The sequence below is a fragment of the Hylobates moloch genome, unplaced genomic scaffold (genome assembly GCF_009828535.3).
Source record: "Hylobates moloch isolate HMO894 unplaced genomic scaffold, HMol_V3 SCAFFOLD_10, whole genome shotgun sequence".
Taxonomy (NCBI): domain Eukaryota; kingdom Metazoa; phylum Chordata; class Mammalia; order Primates; family Hylobatidae; genus Hylobates; species Hylobates moloch.
The window spans coordinates 6,366,600-6,385,313 of NW_026652285.1; the positions used below are offsets into that span (position 1 = coordinate 6,366,600).

At 38.7% G+C, this 18,714-nt stretch overlaps 1 protein-coding gene across 2 annotated transcripts in view; it reads right to left on the minus strand.

Moving 5' to 3' along the window:
* Positions 1 to 18,714, minus strand: part of APPBP2 (amyloid beta precursor protein binding protein 2) — a 79,536-nt gene that overhangs the window by 10,433 nt on the left and 50,389 nt on the right. For both annotated transcript variants that reach the window (XM_032162876.2, XM_058445198.1), the window contains 7 exons: positions 12,990 to 13,158; positions 10,739 to 10,828; positions 8,726 to 8,793; positions 8,542 to 8,647; positions 7,391 to 7,515; positions 2,703 to 2,788; positions 696 to 886 (listed from right to left, as the gene is read on the minus strand). In XM_032162876.2, coding sequence (XP_032018767.1) covers positions 696 to 886; positions 2,703 to 2,788; positions 7,391 to 7,515; positions 8,542 to 8,647; positions 8,726 to 8,793; positions 10,739 to 10,828; positions 12,990 to 13,158 — 835 coding nt within the window. The remainder of the gene's footprint in view (positions 1 to 695; positions 887 to 2,702; positions 2,789 to 7,390; positions 7,516 to 8,541; positions 8,648 to 8,725; positions 8,794 to 10,738; positions 10,829 to 12,989; positions 13,159 to 18,714) is intronic.

Genomic DNA, 18,714 nt, shown 5'->3' on the forward strand with positions numbered 1-18,714 from the left:
TCACTGCAGCCTCAACCTTTTGGGCTCAAGCCATCCTCTTGCCTCAGCCTCTGGAGAAGCTGGGACTACAGGTGTTAGCTACCATGTCTGGCTAACTTTTTCTTTTTTGTAGAGACGGGATTTCCCTATATTGACCAGGCTAGTCTTGAACTCCTGGCCTCAGGTGATTGTCTCACCCTGGACTCCAGTGCTGGGATTACAGGCATAAGCCACTGTGTCTGGCCCACGGTCCTGATTTTTAAATTTTATTTCTATTTTGACTATTTTTTGTTTGTTTTAGAGATAGGGTCTCACTCTGTCACCCAGGCTAGAGTGCAGTGATGTGATCATAGTCAATGCAGCCTCAACTTCTTGGGCTCAACTCATCCTCCTGCCTTAGTCTTCCAAGTAGCTAGGAAGACAGGCATGTGCCACCACACCTGCCTAATTTTTGTAGAGACAGGGTCTCCCTATGTTGCCCAGGCTGGTCTGAAATTCCTGGTCTCAAGGGACCCTCCCATTTCAGCCTCCCAGAGTGCCAGGATTATAGGAATGAGCCACTGTGCTTGGCCTATGTTGTTTTATACTCACTATCTTCTCAATTCCTTTGTGGAATAAGATAAATGTATAATTTATTTGAGCTTACTTAAGATTTATTATTTAAGATTCTATTTCATTACTTAAGAGAGAAAAATATAGCAAAAACATGTTTCTACCTTAAATTTTCTCATTGACTGATAAAGTCTTCCAAGGTTTCCATAGTGTTTTGCAGTCTGTACATTAAATTCCCCAAAAGCTTTTTTAGCTAATTGGAGTGAAGACAGGTGCAAATCATGAGCTTCTTGAAGCAGCCTCTGTTCAGTTTCCTTATTATGACAGTCAATTGCAATCTCCTCTAAAATAAGTGCTAAAAAAGAAGGCAATAAATTAGTGTACTTCAAAACCATCTACCAAAGCTAATAAGAACATATAATTTAAACTTAAATGATAAAAATGTTTACTGAATATATTTATATGTGATTATGGTTTGGAACTGGTCAAGATGAAAGAATTCCACTTTTAACAAAAAAGTACACTTTTTGGCGGTCATTCTATTTTGCACAGTATATATATATTCAAATTTAAGAAAAACAATGGTATAAACGATTTTGCAGAATTAGCTTCTATTTTAATAGACTGCTATACTTTGCTGATGTGAATTTGTTTTTCAAATTAAATGGAAGCACAGGGAAAGTTTTTAAAAGTTATGAAACCGTGTCAAGGAGTACCTAAGCACTTTTGAAAATTTTGAAACCACACTTTATAAAACATAACCTTTAACCAAACACAGCTAAAAGAACTGATTTCCTCCTACTCGTCTGACCAACCAAATCAGGCAAGACATTTCAATTTCAAAGCTCCATTCAAGACTTTCAAATTCTATCGAAAGTCTTAAGAATATACATATTATTTTACCAGATAATTTGATTTATTGGAAAACTGTCTATGTACACAAAGGTAAGAAAGAGATTTACTTCACTGTAGCATTTTTAAAAAAGAAAAGGTTAAAAACAATTATAAGAGTCAAATAATAAAGGTAAGGTTAAATACATTAGAAAAAAGGATATATGTAGAGACACGAAAAAATGTTTGTAATATATTAAGTGAAAAAATCAGATTATAAAACTAAAAAAATCATTCATTTAATTATCTTATTTGAAGTAAGAAAAGTCTAAAATAATATTCACCAAAATGTTGGTTGAGGATTGGTGGGATTTTAAGGCAATTTATTTTTTCTCTTTTCTATCTAACATCACGTATTACTTGTGCAACTTAAAAAATACAAATCTAGAGGGAGAAAAAACTCAGTTCCAGAATTAAGGTAAAACATATCCAACATGCATGGAAATAACACATAGGTGACCCAATCATGCTAGCAAAATAAATGCATTACGTGAAAAAGCCTTGGTGGCAATCAGAAGAAAAGTTAAAATAAGAAATGGAAGATAGGGGTATTTGGCAAGAGCCTTGCAACATTCAGGGTAACCTGATATGAAGCTCAGGATAAGAATCCTGCACTACAAAGCTGAAGTTATGAAACCCATCTTCTATCCATGTTGTGTAGAAACATTTGTATTATGCTTCCATGCAATCCTCAAAAAAATTAATGCATGCATGAGTGAATGACAAAAGGGAGAGAGAAAAGAAGGAAATTCTGGCTTATTAATTTTTTTTTTTTTTTTTGACACAGAGTCTCGTTCTGTTGCCCAGACTGGAGTGCAGTGGCACGATCTTGGCTCACTGCAACCTCTGCCTCCTGGGTTCAAACGATTCTCCTGCCTCAGCCTCCCAAGCAGCTGGGATTACAGGTGCATGCCACCACACCCGGCTAATTTTTGTATTTTTAGTAGAGATGGGGTTTCACCATGTTGGCCAGGCTGGTCTCAAACTTCTGACCTCAGGTGATCTCCCTGCCTTGGCCTCCCAAAGTGCTGGGATTACAGACATAAGCCACCACACCTGGCCTATTAACAATGTTTTATGAGAGATGCAAACAGTCTTTCATTATGAACCACTGGAACCCCTTAAGCAGAGTTGTGGTAAAATGGCTATCTAGTAATACATAGACACCATCTAATCCTGTGAGAAAATCCTCCAAACCTCTGAGAAAATAAACAAATACCCCTATTTTAGACTATATATCATCTATTTTAAAATATCTGAGACTAGATTACAAAGGATACCTTTCACCCTCTTTGAAGAAGCCAAAAGAAGATGATCTTCAGGTAGGATGTGGGTAATGATACCAATAGCTCTTTCTGCATGAAATCTGTAATACAGATAGATACAGTCTGGCATTTCTTTTTAGTTACAAATGATTTAGGAATTTTAAAAATCACAATCTGTAATATAATATTGATAGAAAGTACTTCTAAAACTATTTGTGGTAAAGATCCAGCTTTTTGTTTTAAATTTCCAATCTGTTGTAGACTGAACTTTTAATACCCAACAGAGACTCCCATTTCCCTCAGAATGAAAGAGGAAGTCTTTACTACAGCCTACAAGACTCTACATGATCTTTCAGCCTGCTACTTCCCTGACCTCATCTCCTGCCATTCTCACACCAACCCTCTCTGCCTTCCCCTCCAGCCACACAAGCCTAGCAGTTTCCTGAACATGCAGAGCATGTTTTCATCCTGGCTTTACCCTCTCTGCAATGCTCTTCCCCTGAACATTCTCACGACTTGCTCCTCAGGTCTTTCCAGAACAGACCATATAAAAGGCCCTAAAAAAACTTACCATTGGCCGGGTGTGGTGGCTCATGCCTGTAATCCCAGCACTTTGGGAGGCTGAGGTTGGGTGGATCACCTGAGGTCAGGAGTTCAAGACAAGCCTGGCCAACATGGTGAAACTCCATCTCTACTAAAAAAATACAAAAATTAGCCGGGTGTGGTGGTGAACGCCTGTAATCCCAGCTACTCAGGAGGCTGAGGCAGAATTGCTTGAAACTGGGAGATGGAGGTTGCAGCGAGCCAAGATTGCAACACTGCACTCCAGCATGAGTGACAAAGACTGTCTCCAAAAAAAAAAAAAAATTTACCATCACTCTCTCAACTCTTAGCCTACTTTACTCTTCTTCACAACATGTATTCTTGCCTGACAAGTTTGGTTATTTGTTTATGGCCCATATCACCAAATAGAAGGTAAGCTATTTCTGTTTTATTGTCAGTTCCTTTCAAACAATGCCAAGCCTCCTCTCCCCCATCCTCCAGGTAACCACTAGTTTTCTCGAATCTGTCTTCCAATTTACTAATTCTCTCTTTTGTGGTAACTAATCTTCTGTTGAACTTGTCTGCTGAGGTTTTTTTTGTTTCATTTTTGTTTGTGTTTTTTTTTAGACAGGATCCTGCTCTGTCATCCAGGCTGGAGTACAGTGGTGCAATCATGGCTCACCGCAGCCTCAAACTCCTGGGCTCGGGTGATCCTCCCACCTCAGCCTCCCAGATAGGTGGGTTACAGGTGTACATTGCCACGCCCAACTAATTTTTTTGCATTTTCTTTGAAGAGACAGGGATTTGCTATGTTGCCCAGGCTGGTCTCAAACGATCCACCCACCCTGGCCTCCTTAAGTGCTGGGAGTACAGGCGTGGGCCACCACGCCTGGCCCATCTGCTGAGTTTTAATGTCAGTGACTATTTCCATTTCTAGCCATTTGTTTTATTTTTATAACAGCTCAAGATATAATTAGTATACCACACAATTCACCCATTTAACGTGTACAATTCAATGATTTTTAGTGTATTCACAGAGTAGTATGCCAATCACCAAAATCAATTTTACAACATTTTCATTACCCCATAAAGAAACCTATGCCCATTAGTAGTCACTCTCCATTTCCCTCCAACTCCCCAGCCTAGATAACATCAATTTATGTTCTGTCTCTATGGACTTGCCTATTCTGGACATATCACATAAATGAAATCATATAATATGTGATCCTTTGTGACTGGCTTCTTTCACTGGGCACAGTGTTTTCAAGGTTCATCCATGCTGTAGCATGTAACAGTTACTTTAAAATCTGCCCTCTTCCAGCCAGGCATGGTGGCTCACATCTGCAGTCTCAGCACTTTTGGAGGCCAAGGTGGGCAGATCACTTGAGGTCAGGAGATCGAGACCAGTCTGGCCAACATGGTGAAACCCTGTCTCTACTAAAAATACAAAAATTAGCCAGGCGTGGTGGTGCGTGCCTGTAATTCCAGCTACTCAGGTGGCTGAGACAGGAGAATCGCTTGAACCTGGGAGGTGGAGAGTGCAGTCAGCCGAGATCACGCCACTGCACTCCAGCCTGGGCGACAGAGTGAGAGACTCTGTCTCAAAAAAACAAAAACAAAACAAAACAAAAAACAAGAACAAAAAAACTTCCCATTTTCTTTATGAGAATATTCTTCATTCTTTCTTTTATATTAGAGTTAACAAAGTTTTTCTGTAGAGGGCCAGATAGTAAATATTTTAGGTTGTGTTGGCCACACATTCTCTGCTACAACTATTGAACTCTGGCTGCTGTAGTGTGAAAGAAGCGATAGAAAACACATGAATGAATGAGCATGGCTATGTTCCAGTAAAACATAAAACTTTAATTTACTTACAGGCCTAGTTCGCCAACCTATTTTGTATCTTTAATCATATAAAGAACACATATTTTATAGCATCAACCAAAAAAAAGTTCCTTTTTTTTTTTTTTTGAGACGGAGTCTCGCTCTGTCGCCCAGGCTGGAGTGCAGTGGCGCAACCTTGGCTCACTGCAAGCTCCGCCTCCCGGGTTCACGCCATTCTCCTGCCTCAGCCTCTCCACGTAGCTGGGACTACAGGTGCCCGCCACCACGCCTGGCTATTTTGTATTTTTAGTAGAGAAAGGGTTTCACCGTGGTCTCGATCTCCTGACCTCGTGATCTGCCCGCCTTGGCCTCCCAAAGTGCTGGGATTACAAGTGTGAGCCACCGCACCCGGCCTTTTTTTTTTTTTTTTTTGAGATGGAGTCTCATTCTGTCGCCAGGCTGGAGTGCAGTGGTGATCCTGGCTCACTGCAACCTCCAACTCCCGGGTTCAAGCGATTCTCCTGCCTCAGCCTCCCAAGTAGCTGGGATTACAGGCGTGTGCCACCATGCCTGGCTAATTTTTGTATTTTTAGTAGAGACAGGGTTTCACTGTGTTGGCCAGGATGGTCTCCATCTCCTGACCTCGTGATACGCCCACTTCAGCCTCCCAAAGTGCTGGGATTACAGGTGTGAGCCACCGCGCCTGGCCAAAAAAGTTCTGTTAACTAAAGTTTTCGGGATTCTAATCCTGTTCATTATATCTGCTGACTCAGAGGAAATATTTCCTTATGTTTTGTAATTTTTAATGGTGAGTTCATTTTAGGTAAAGCTTCGTCTGTGATATGTCTGTATCGTTTGGGTTGACAGATAATTATTTCCAAGTCTTGCATTTTCTCTCACAAGGCATCCCAGGAGAACCAGCAGCCCCAAAGTGCTTTTTAATATTTTTCTGTTTGCAGATCCTGATGCATTATCCCTAAACTCAAGAGTGGTACAGGTAAATAATTATGTTTTGTGAGGCTTCTTTTTGGGTTCAACTGTGACACCAAGCTCAGATGGCCTACTTTCCCTGTCATCTATTAATTAGATAGATGTCCACCTGTCCTTTCCCTGGGGTTGTGGTCCCTTTTTTTTTTTTTTTTTTTTTTGAGACAGAGTCTCACTCTGTTGCCTAAGCTGGAGAGCAGCGGAGCGATCTCGGCTCACTGCAACCTCCACCTCCTGGGTTCAAGCAATTGTCTCCCTCAGCCTCCCGAGTAGCTGGGATTACAAGTGCCCACCACCATGCCCGGCTAATTTTTGTATTTTTAGTAGAGACGGCATTTCACCATCTTGGCCAGGCTTGTCTTGAACTCCTGACCTCAGGTGATCCACCCGCCTTGGCCTCCCAAAGTGCTGAGATTACAGGCTTGAGCCACCAAGCCTGGCCGGGTTGTAGTCTTGAGCCACCAAGCCTGGCCGGGTTGTAGTCTTGACTTTGCTTCATGTGAGGGTTTCAGTTCTAACTCCCAGCCTCCTATAGGCTGTTTCTTAAACTAAGGTTATAGAAATCTCTAAACTTTCCCATCACCCCAGAGCAGTTATACCACAGGCCATACTTAATCCTTTAAATTTTAGTGTCCATTATTGGCCCTTGGGGGATTTCCCCCTCACTCTTGCAAGCTCAGTTATATATTTAAAAAGACAATTGTTATTCAAGTATTTCTATGTGTTCTCACCAAGAAGTTTTTAGGTTATTAAGTCTGCTACTGTATTACTCAAAAATTATTGAAGGAAATACTCAAAAGGTAAGTTATATTCTACATGAAAATATACAAGTCTCAATATTAAATCACATAAAGGCTAAATGAATAACCTATAAATTAGTATAATTTTATTTATTTATTTTTGGAAACAGGGTCTCACTCTGTTGCCCAGGCTGGAATGCAGTGGTGTGAATATGCCTCACTGCATCCTTGACCTCTTGGGCTCAAGCGATTCTCCTGCCTCAGCCTCCAGAGAAGCTGGGAACACAGGCATGCACCAAAACGTCCAGCTAATTTTAAAAAATTTTTGAGTAGACAGGGTCTCAAACTCTTGGGCTCAAGCAATCTTTCCACCTCAGCCTCCCAAAGTGCTGGGATTACAGGCGAGAGCCTCTGCACCTGAAAACTGGTATGATTTTAAATGACTTCAAGAACATTTTAGGCATTCTGTTAAAGCTCCAGGAAGACAAATTCAATCTATAAAGTATATCAAGTACTATTATTAATGTAATAATAGTTCCCTAATGGGAAAAAACAAAATAAAACAAAAACAGTATTTCCTCCTTCAGAGAAATGGAATGTGGAACTTACAGTGCATTGTCAAATTTCCCAGAGCTATACTGGTGGACATAAGAAGAGTAGGCCAAATCTTCATGAGCTGTTGCTACGTGGATATTTTTGCCACCAAACACTGACTGTCTAATGTCAAGGGCTGCCTGAAAGAATCATAAAAATATTTGTCAATACTGTAGAAAATACCACCTAGTTAAATTAAACATCCTAGTAATTTAAATATACATCTATACGCCTAACACCATAAAATTTTGAAGCCCAGAAAGTCCTGCTGTATTTAAATTACAGAACATGAAAGTCACCTAGAAGTCCTGAATTTCTGAAGATAGAGTTTGACTTAAAAGGCCACGGCTTAATAATAACAATAATAATTATTCCTATGTCTTGAGAATCAAGACATTGGGAATGTTTTTCTCTGTTTCCTTCTTCAAAAGTGAACCTTAGGCCAGGCGTGGTGGCTCACACCTGTAATCCTAGTACTTCTGGGAGGCCAAGGTGGGTGGATCACCTGAGGTCAGTAGTTCAAGACTAGCCTGGGCAACATGGTGAAACCGCCTCTCTACTAAAAATACAAATATTAGCCGGGCATTGTGGCATGGGCCTGTAATCCCAGATACTCAGGAGGCCGAGGCACGAGAATTGCTTGAACTTGGGAGGCGGAGGTTGCAGTGAGCTGAGATTGCGCCATTGCACTCCAGCCTGGGCGACAGATCAAAACTCTGTCTCAAAAAAAAAAAAAAAAAGTAAACCTTAAAGTCAACTATGCCTTGTCTACAGCAATGGCATAATACATCATTTACCTGAGAATAAGTAAGAAAGGCCTAAAATAATTACCAGCCATCTTAGTGACTACAAAGGCAGCTTTAGTGACATTTGCTAAATCAATAACAAAGACAAGCCATTATATGGGTAAATAAAAAATGGAAAACCACTCCCAAATATGAGCTCACAACCCAACAACTCCTTTCCTGAATGATTCTCTTTAATTCCCAAAGCATTAACTTTCACACCTTCTAGGTAATACTTAATAAAATAAGTATGCAACCTATATTGGTGGGCGGGGTAGTTGTCAAAAAGTCATTTTTAGAGAGTGGTTTATACACCACAAACAAATACAGGTCAGCAAGTCAATATAGGTTGAAAGAAAAAAAGGGTAACCATTAACATACCTGATAAATTGCAACAGACTGACAGATATTATCTACATTGAGTAAGTAGAACCCATAATCTAGCAGTGTATCAGAATATTTTGGGTGTTTGGATCCAAAATGATCCCTATAAAAAGACACAAAATTATTAGGATATAAAGTATAGAGACAATTTAAAAGGATATTTTTAATAATAATCACCTACCGTGCCAAATACACTGCATGTTTAATTAACTGTTCTGCCTTCTTAAATTCACGTTTTACTACACAAGCCTAAAGATAAAGTGAAAAATGGTTAACTCTCAAATAGTTCATCAGTGTGCTAAAATACATGTAGTTTATACATTCTGGCTATAATAGTTAATAAGAAAAAAAACCCTCCAAACATAAATACAAAGGTTCTATTTGTAATTTCTTTCCTTCCAAGTACTTAAAAATTCTATTATAAACAGATCTGTATATAAGCTGGGAAAATTATAAAGTTTAAAATTTTGACAGTCAGTCCTAGTACAAATCTGTCATAACAAAGTTACCTTACAAAGCTGGTATACCCCCATTTTCCCCTATTATTAAAATAAAACAATGGGGGCAGAATTTACCACAGCATTTTCTAAGGTCCTTATATCCCAGTCCTGGAGTGGCTTACAACAATCTTTTGTTACTTTCATTTAATAATTTTTAAATGCATAGAATTTCAAGTTTTCCTATTAATTCTTTTCTTAAGAGACAAGGTTTTATGTTGCCCAGGCTGGACTTGAACTCTTGGCTACAGGCATGTGCCACTGTGCATAGCTCTCAGTTATTTCTTAAAATATTTTGATCCATGATTATAGCTAGGCATTTTTTTAAAACTCTAAATATAATTTGCATATAGAAATATAAATCTTGCGCCGGGCACGGTGGCTCACGCCTATAATCCCAGCACTTTGGGAGGCCGAGGTGGGCGGATCATGAGGTCAGGAGATTGAGACCATCCTGGCTAACACGGTGAAACCCCGTCTCTACTAAAAATACAAAAAATTAGCCAGGCGAGGTGGTGGGCGCCTGTAGTCCCAGCTACTCGGGAGGCTGAGGCAGGAGAATGGCACGAACCCTGGGGGGCTGAGCCTGCAGTGAGCCGAGATTGCACCACTGCACTCCAGCCTGGGCGACAGCGAGACTCCATCTCAAAACAAACAAACAAACAAAAAAAACACACAGAAATATAAATCTTGCATAAACATTGTTGTCTTTATATTAAATTAATATTCAATTATTTCAATTAATTAAAAACATAAGAATATCCCTGTTCTAGCTCTGATAACTTAAATATTTATGCTGTTTACTCTAAAATGACTGATTTAATAAATTTCAGAGAAATATTGGACTCTTCCAGATCTATAATTTTGGAATCTATTTTCTAGTTGAATTTCCATAAATAAAATCAACCAAAATGAAATATTCAAATCTGAAAACTTCTGGGTAGAAAAGTGTATCTGAAAAGTACATTAATGCTTTAAGGCCTCACTGCACCAAAGCAGTAGTTTTAAAATACTACTAAATGTCCTCAAAGAGTTAACGCAGGCCAACCGTGGTGGACCTGCAATCCTAGAACTTTTGGAGGCTCAGGTGGGAGGATCGCTTGAGTTCAGGTGTTTGAGACCAGCCAGGGCAACATAGTGAGACCCTGTCTCTATTTAAAATAAAATAAAAATGTAAAAGATTTAATGCATTTATTTACAGAATAAGAAAACACTAGAGAATAACCAAGTAAGGACTGCCTAGCAGGTCAAGTATAGCAAGCTGCCTTGCTGTGAGACTGCAATACTATGACAAAGAGATTTAACACCAGGCTATCCTTTAGCAGAAAAGTGACCAAAGTTCACAGGATTTTGGCATAAGGAATTCTGGTTGCTATAAATATTTAAGAAAAACAAAAACAAACTCAAGCCAGAATAGCACCCAAATACTACTCTGATCTGTACTTTAGTGCTCTGAAACAATGATCAAAATGAATTATTTCACTGGTTTTCTTGGTAAAGAAAAATTAGCTAAAAATCTATGTGTGATAGTTTTAGTTAGAAACCAGATTTCTAAAAATGAGCACATAAACTTATAAAACACACCTATGTCTACGGAGTGTACAAATAACTAAAATGTTAAATAACAGGTTAATTAAAACAAACTTAAAGCCTGATAAATCCTATAATTCATTTAATAATTTTAACATTATATTTACCTTAGAAGCTTGTCTTAAGACATCCACCACAACTTTCACTGGTAAGCCTGCTGTAATTTCTTTCATTGCCTCGATGCACCATTTGTATGCCTAAAAAAATTATTTATAGAAGAGACAGAACTGTGGTAAATCAAGTTGACAATATTTAACAAGATGACTGCAAAATTTTTCTACAAGCACTTAAATAAGAACACACACAAAATATTACAGTTAGAATTTTCTGAGGCTAAACTTTCTTCAAAGTATAAATCTGTTATATTATTTTTACTCTTAGTATCTACAGCTTGTCTGAATCAGACCTTGTGGATACATGACATATTTTCTGGAAATCAAAGGTATGTTCTCTCTTGCCCAGAAGCCTTTGCACATACTGTTCCCTCTGCCTTAAAATACACTCCCCCTTCCTCCAACCCCTTAAACTCATCTGTCTTGCAGGGTTTCCTGTGTTTTCCTATACATTCCATCCTCCTACTGTAACATTTGTTATTTTATGTCTGAATTGTCTGTTTAGCTGAGTGCTTACTTTGTCCCAGCTGCTGTCCAAAGTATTTTATGTGCATTAACACATTTACCTGACAAAACAGCCCTATAAGATATGTCCTATTAGGGGACACAGGTGTAAAGAGGTTAAGTGGCAGGCAATGTGCTAGTATCTAGGTATGAAGTGGGAAACAAAACCAAAAATGTCCTTCCTCTCCTGGTGCTTAGTGGAAGAAATAAAAAAGGCAAAATAAGTTATCTTAGGCTGGGTGTGGTGGTGCATACCTGTAGTCCCAGCACTTTGGGAGGCTGAGATGGGAGGATCGCCAAGCTCAGAAGTTTGAAACCAGCCTGGGTTACAACATAGTGAGACTTTGTTTCTATCAAAAATCAAAAAAATTAGCTGGGCGTGGTGATGTGCACTTGCAGTTCCAGTTACTTGGTGGGGCTGAGGTGGAGGCTGCAGTGAGCCATGATCATGCCACTACACTCCAGGCCTTGGTGATGGAGTGAGACGCTGTCTCAAATAAACAAACAAAGACAAGTGTGGCCATGTGATTTTTTCCCGCAATTAAAATATGAGAAGTGAAATGTGCCACTTCTGGAAGAAAAGTCCAAGAGCCAGCAGTACTTCTCCATGAAGTTTCTGCCCCTGTGCCCAGGCTGGTAATGTTCTAGATAGATATGTTCCAGATAGACCCAAAACCACACTGTGTCTTGATCAAAGCGTAGATATAATGTTAAGAACAGCCATAGCCATCTGAAGACAGGGATATATTATGAGCCAGAAAGAAACTTTCATTGTTCCAAGCTATTGTGGGGTTGATATTACCTCTGCATAGCCTAGCCTAGCACACAAAAACATGGTGCTAATTCATCAAACCATGTCTGTAAGATTTGTGTACTTTTCTGTAGGTATCAGTGAAAAGCTTATTTGTCACTAGAAGACTGAACTGTCAAAATTATCCAAGACTTCAACATTCCTCACGAATGTGCTGAGAGCTGCAAAGACATGAATAAGGCACAGTATAAACCCCTAAACCCAAATGTAGAAGGAAAATAACTGTTAGGCTGGGCATGGTGGCTCACGCCTGCAATCCCAGCACTTCGGGAAGTTGAGGAAGGTAGATCACTTGAGCCCAGGAGTTTGAGTCCAGTGTGGGTGACAAAGCAAGACCCTGTCTCAAAAACTACAACAAGAGGCCCATCCAAACAATTTAGGCAAACATTTGGTTAAATTAAAAGAAAAACAACAAAAGAAAGGGCTCTAAATTATACATGTATATATTTCAAATTCACCTCACAAATACTCCTTTTGTCTGATTTTTTATTTTTTTTGAGACAGGGTCTCACTCTGTCACTCGGGCTGGAGTACAGTGGTATAAATATGGCTCACTACAGCCTCAACCTACTGGGCTCAAGGGATCCTCCTGCCTCAGCCTCCCATGTAGTTGTGACCACCACAGGTGTGTGCTACACATGCGGTTAATTTTCTGTAGAGGCAGGGTCTCACTTTGTTGCCCAGGCTGGCCCCAAACTCCTGGGCTCAAGTGATCCTCTACCTTGGCCTCCTAAAGTGCTGGGATTACAGGCATGAGCCACAGTGCTCGGCTTGTCTGATTTTGAATTTTCCATTACAAATGTGTACTGCCTTATATAAACCTAATATGTAAAAAAGATCTGTAAGAAAAATAAGAGAAGACTATTTGATTTACCCTCTGTTTTTATAGGTACTTATTGGTCACAATGAAATGTACCTTAAAACACTTACCTCATCATAGTGACTTTTTGCAAATAGGAGTGCACACAGTTCTCCATAGAGTGCAGCTTTATTTGCTTGCTGGCCATGTTTTGATAGTTTATCCATATATGTCTGAGCTAATTTAAATGTTTCTTCACCCAAATGATATTTGCAGTTTCCATTTCGCACATGAAGCAACCTATAAAACACCAATAACATTGCTTCATTTTTGATATTTCCAGCTTGGCAGACCTGATGACCTCTTACCAATCACCTGAATGACTTAAGGTAATTAAATGCAATTACAAGGCAGCATTTGAAAAAAAGTGTGTGGCCCAAATTGGAGTTGACCTCATGCCCATAAAGACGTACATGCTCTTTCCTGAAAGCTTCCCATAATTAATCTCATCAATTGTTGATTCCTTATCTTCTCTAAATATTTTATATATTTTATGTACTCAGCATGTACTGCATCTAAAAAAATGACATTTACTTTTTGTTTCAAATCCACAAGTAATATAGCTTCAGTATAAGAAACTTGGAAAATAATGAAGAAAATAAAATCAACATAAAATATCTTCTTTTCTTATTTTTAGTATAGTCTAACACTTGATCAGCTACCACTTATTTCATGATGCTTCATAATGTTCATTTTTTTCCAGTAAGATAAATTTACCGAAAATAGCAGTAGTGTCAACTATTTCTTTTAAAATCTTTATCCTCTATAGTGGAAATACTGAGTTCTTTAAACAAATTAACTGTACAACTATGCTGACTATTTAATGATATGCCAAAATAGTACAATGCTTTAGATCAGACTGGTCTAGATAGCAACAGACTGTGTATCTATATAGACTGTACAAGATAGGCAAATAGTGTTAGGACTGGACAAATATTTATTTATTTATTTATTCTTTCATTTATTTATTAAATGCTAGCTAGAACATTATGTTCATGTATCAAGCCAATACAACTTTCTGAAAATGGTCAGCCTGAGAAGGAACAAAGGTATAAAAGCTATTTAAAAGAAAACCAAGGATGGAGAGGTTAAGTATTCCTCAGGAGCATCAAATCAACAGACACATAAAATTTATTTTTTCTATCTATACTACAAATATTAACAGATTAGTAACCCATAATGAGAAAAATTCAGACAATCTTTTAATCTCTATCATTCCTTTGTATAGTCAGGGAAACACATTAACTTCAAAAGAACCAGGACTAATCAATAAAGTGATGACTACTATACAATGCTGGTGTGTATCCTCCCAACACGTACCATACAATTATCTGCAAAATCTATTACCATAAGCAGCTTATGTTCTAGTGGTGAGAAGGGTATTAGCGTGGGCAAAGATACAAATACGTTAAGACTTTCATTTGAGGATACATGCCATAAAGATGATAAAGAAGTAGGGTAATATGATCAAAAGATTCTGAAAGGAGGTATTTAGGGTAGACAGGGAAGAATTCTCCTGAGGTAGTAACATTTAAGTTGACACCTAAATGATGACACTGTAGCCAGCCAAGTGAAGATCTGGTGGGGAAGCATGTTTCAAAACAGAAGGAACAGCAAAACAGAAGGAATAGCCCCTGAGAAGGGATGGGGGGAAATCCTGGCATAGTCAAAGGAACAGAAAGAAGGCCAATTCATCTAGACTATAGTGAATAAAAGATTATGTAAAGAGAAATGAGAAGGGAGAGATAAGCAAGATTTTATAGCACCTTGCCGGCCGTGGAAAGGAGTTTTGTTTGCAACAGTAAGGGAGGTAATTTGACTTATGCACTATCTAATATAATTTCCTGAGATGTTAAAAATGTTCTACACTTGTGTTGCTCAATTTGGTGGCCACTAGCCACAGTGGCTACTGAGTATTAGAAATGTGCCTAGTGTGATTGAGGCACATTTTACTTTTAATTAATTTAAACTTAATAATCACATATGGTGAATGGCTACCATATGGGACAACGCAACTCTATCAAGAATGCTCTGGCTACACTGTGGCCATAGCAAAGCCAAGACGGGAAACAAAGCAACCAAGGCAGAAGATATTCTAACAGTCCAGAAAAAAAAGTCCTTGAGAAAAAAAGGATTAGTATTTGAAACACAGATTTGATAGCCAAATGGTTGAAAGAGAAAAAAATGAGAAACCCATAGGTTGAAAATTTAGAGAATAAAAAGAACAGTGCTTACTTCTCATTTCCACAATGCTAACAATTTCCTTCCCAAAGACCTTCACCGTAAGTATTCTCCTGAAATAACAATCTGTGGAAATTATTTAGTAATTGGCACATGATGAGGTAACAAAATAAACATTGTATGCCAGAAAGGCACAGCTTGATATTTTCTCCAGTCCCTGCTGAATGTCTATTTAAACAAAAGGGCAAATTAAACGTATGGAGACTCTTTAGGTTCTGTGTGTCCATCTGGGCTGACACTAAGCAGTATACTGAATCCAAGGAACTTGTGGTCCAACTTATTACGGCCTAATTTTATCCCAACCTTCTGCCTAAGGAAAATGCAGGTTCTCAAAATGTGGCACTACCATGTAAACACAGTACTTTACTTTCATAATAACATAAAATTACGTCTACATGATCAACCCCTATTGTCAAGAGCAATTACTATTTGACTGTACTATTCATTGTTTGAAATGAAAAATATACAAATGTGTACGTCATTAGTTTACTAATATATTTACCATAAGACTGAACATGACTAGTTAGAGCCTCATCAGCCAGACATGACAAAAGTAAAATACAATGAAAGTGAACCTAAAGGAAAAGAATTTCTCTCCTTCTTGTAAATGTCTTTTTCTTAGAACTAGTTTATCCCAGCATTTTGGGAGGCTGAGGTGGGCGGATCACGATGTCAGGAGATCGAGACCCTCCTGGCCAACAAGGTGAAACCCCGTCTCTACTAAAAATACAAAAAAAAAATTAGCCGGGCATGGTGGTGCGTGCCTGTAGTTCCAGCTACTCGGGAGGCTGAGGCAGGAGAATCGCTTCAACCCGGGAGGCAGAGATTGCAGTGAGTCGAGATCGCGCTGCTGCACTCCAGACTGGCGACAGAGCAAGACTCCATCTCAAAAAAAACAAAAACAAACAAAAAAAAATTGGAAATAAACGATAGCTTGAAAGGGGAGAGCTGCATAACGAAAATAAAGATCGGTATGGGTTTAATAATTTTTTTTTACTATGGTGAAATATATATAAAACTTTGCCATATGAGCTATTTTTAAGTATACAATTCAGTGGCATTAATTATATTAACTATGTCATGCAACCATCAATACTATCCACCTTCAAAACTTTTTCATCATCCCAAAGAAAAATTCTGTAAGCATTAAGCAATAGCTTCCCCTTCTGCCTTACGCCTAAGTCCCTAGTAACCTTTAATCTGCTTTCTGTCTCTATGAATTTGCCTGTTCTACATATTTCAGGTAAGTGGAACCATACAGTATTTGTCCTTTTGTGTCTAACTTATTTCCCTTAGGATAAAATTTTCAAGGTTCATCCATGTTGTAGCATGTACCAAAACTGGCTGAATCATTGTATGTGTATATACGTAAATGCCAAAGTTTGTGTATCTGTTTATCTGTTGATGGATCCTTGGATTGTTTTTATCTTTTGACTTGTGAAAAATTCTGCTATAAACAGTAGCATACAAATATCTTTTGATTCCTTGCTTTCAATGCTTTTAGGCACATACCTTGGAGTGAAATTGCTGAGTCATACAGTAATTCTATGTTTTGCTTTTTGACAAACTGCCAAACTGTACTCCACAGCAGCTGCACCATTTTACATTCCCAGCAACAGTGCACAAAGTTTCCAATTTCTTTTTTTTTTTTTCAAATGCTCTCTCAGCAGAATCACTTGATTTCTTCTCATCCTTGCCAACAGTTATTTTCTTTTTTTTTAATTGTACCCATCTTGGTAGGAATAAAGTGGTAGCTCATTACGTTTGATTTGCATTTCCCTAATGCCGAATGACACTATCTTTTCATGTGCTTACTGGTCTTTTATGTATCTTCCTTGGGAAAATGTCTATTCAAGTAGTTTGTCCATTTTTTATTTTACGAGACAGAGTCTCACTCTGTCACCAAGGCTGGTGGGCAGTTGTGTGATCAAGCTCACTACGGCCATGATCTCCTGAGCTTAAGTCATCCTCCCACCTCAGCCTCCTAAGTAGCTGAGACTACAGGCCAGTGCCACCACACCTGGCTGATTCTTTAAAGAATTATTTTAATAGAGACAAGGTCTTGCTATTTTGCTCAGGCTGGTCTCAAACTCCTGAGCTCAAGAAATCCTTCTGCCTCAGCCTCTCAAAGTGCTGGGATTACAGATGTGAGCCACCATGCCCAGCCTGCTCTTTATTTTATTAATTAATTAATTCATTAAATTTTTAACAGAGTTTCGCTCTTGTTGCCCAGGCTGGAGTGTAGTGGCACAATCTTGGCTCACTGCAACCTCTGCCTCCTGGGTTCAAGTGATTCTCCTGCCTCAGCCTCCAGAGTAGCTGGGATTACAGGTGCCTGCCACCATGCCCAGCTAATTTTCGTATTTTTAGTAGAGACGGGTTTCACCATGTTGGCCAGACTGGATTTTTTTTTTTTTTTTTTTTTTTGAGACTGAGTCTTGCTCTGTTGCCCAGGCTGGAGTGCAGTGGCACGATCTCAGCTCACTGCAACCTCTGCCTCCTGGGTTCAAGCGATTCTCCTGCCTCAGCCTCCTGAGTAACTGGGATTACAGGTGTGCACCACCACGCCTGGCTAATTTTTTTTTTTTTCAGTAGAGACAGAGTTTTATCATGTTGGCCAGACTGGTCTCAAACTCCTGACCTCAGATGATCTCTCTGCCTCAAACTCCCAACTGCTGGGATTACAGGTGTGAGCCACGGGGCCTGGCCTCATTTTTAAATTTTGTTGTTTGAAGTTGTAGTTCTTGATATATTCTGGATACTAGAACCTTAATTGACATATGATTTGCAAATATTTTCTCCCATTCCATAGGTTGTCTTTTTATTTTCTTGATGTTTTTGATTTACAAAAGTTTTTATTTTGATTAAGTCCAACAAATCTATAGTTTTACTTCTTCCTTTCCAATACTGATGCTTTTTATTTTTCTTGTCGAATTTCTTCTGCCAAAGCTTCCAGTACAATGTTGAATACCACTACTGAAAACAGGCAACTATGTCTTGTTCCTGATCCTATGCGGGAAGCTTCTAGTCTTTCACTATAGAGTATGATGTTAATTGTGAGTTTTTCATAAATACTCTTTATCATATTGAGGAAGTTCCTTTCTATTCCTAGCTTTGTGATTTTTTTTTTTTTAATCATGAAAAGGTGTTAGATTTTGCTAAATGTCTTTTCTGTGTCAACTGAGATAACTGGGTTTTTTTTTTTTTTTCCCTTTGTCCTATTAACATGGTGTATCACACTGATGTTCTTATGTTGAACCACCCTTGCATTCCTGGGATAAATCTCACTTGGTCATAGTGTAAAATCCTTTTAATATTCTATTAGATTTGATTTCCTAGTATTTTGTTGAGAATTTTTTCATCCATACTCATAAGAGATACTCATCTGCAATTGTCTTTTTTGTGATATCATTTTTGGTCTTTAGTATCAGGGTAACGTTAGCCTTTTAAAATGAGTTAGGGGCTGGGCGCGGTGGCTCATACCTGTAATCCTGGAACTTTGGGAGGCCAAGGTGGGCAGGTCACCTGAGGTCAGGAGTTTGAGACCAGCCTGGA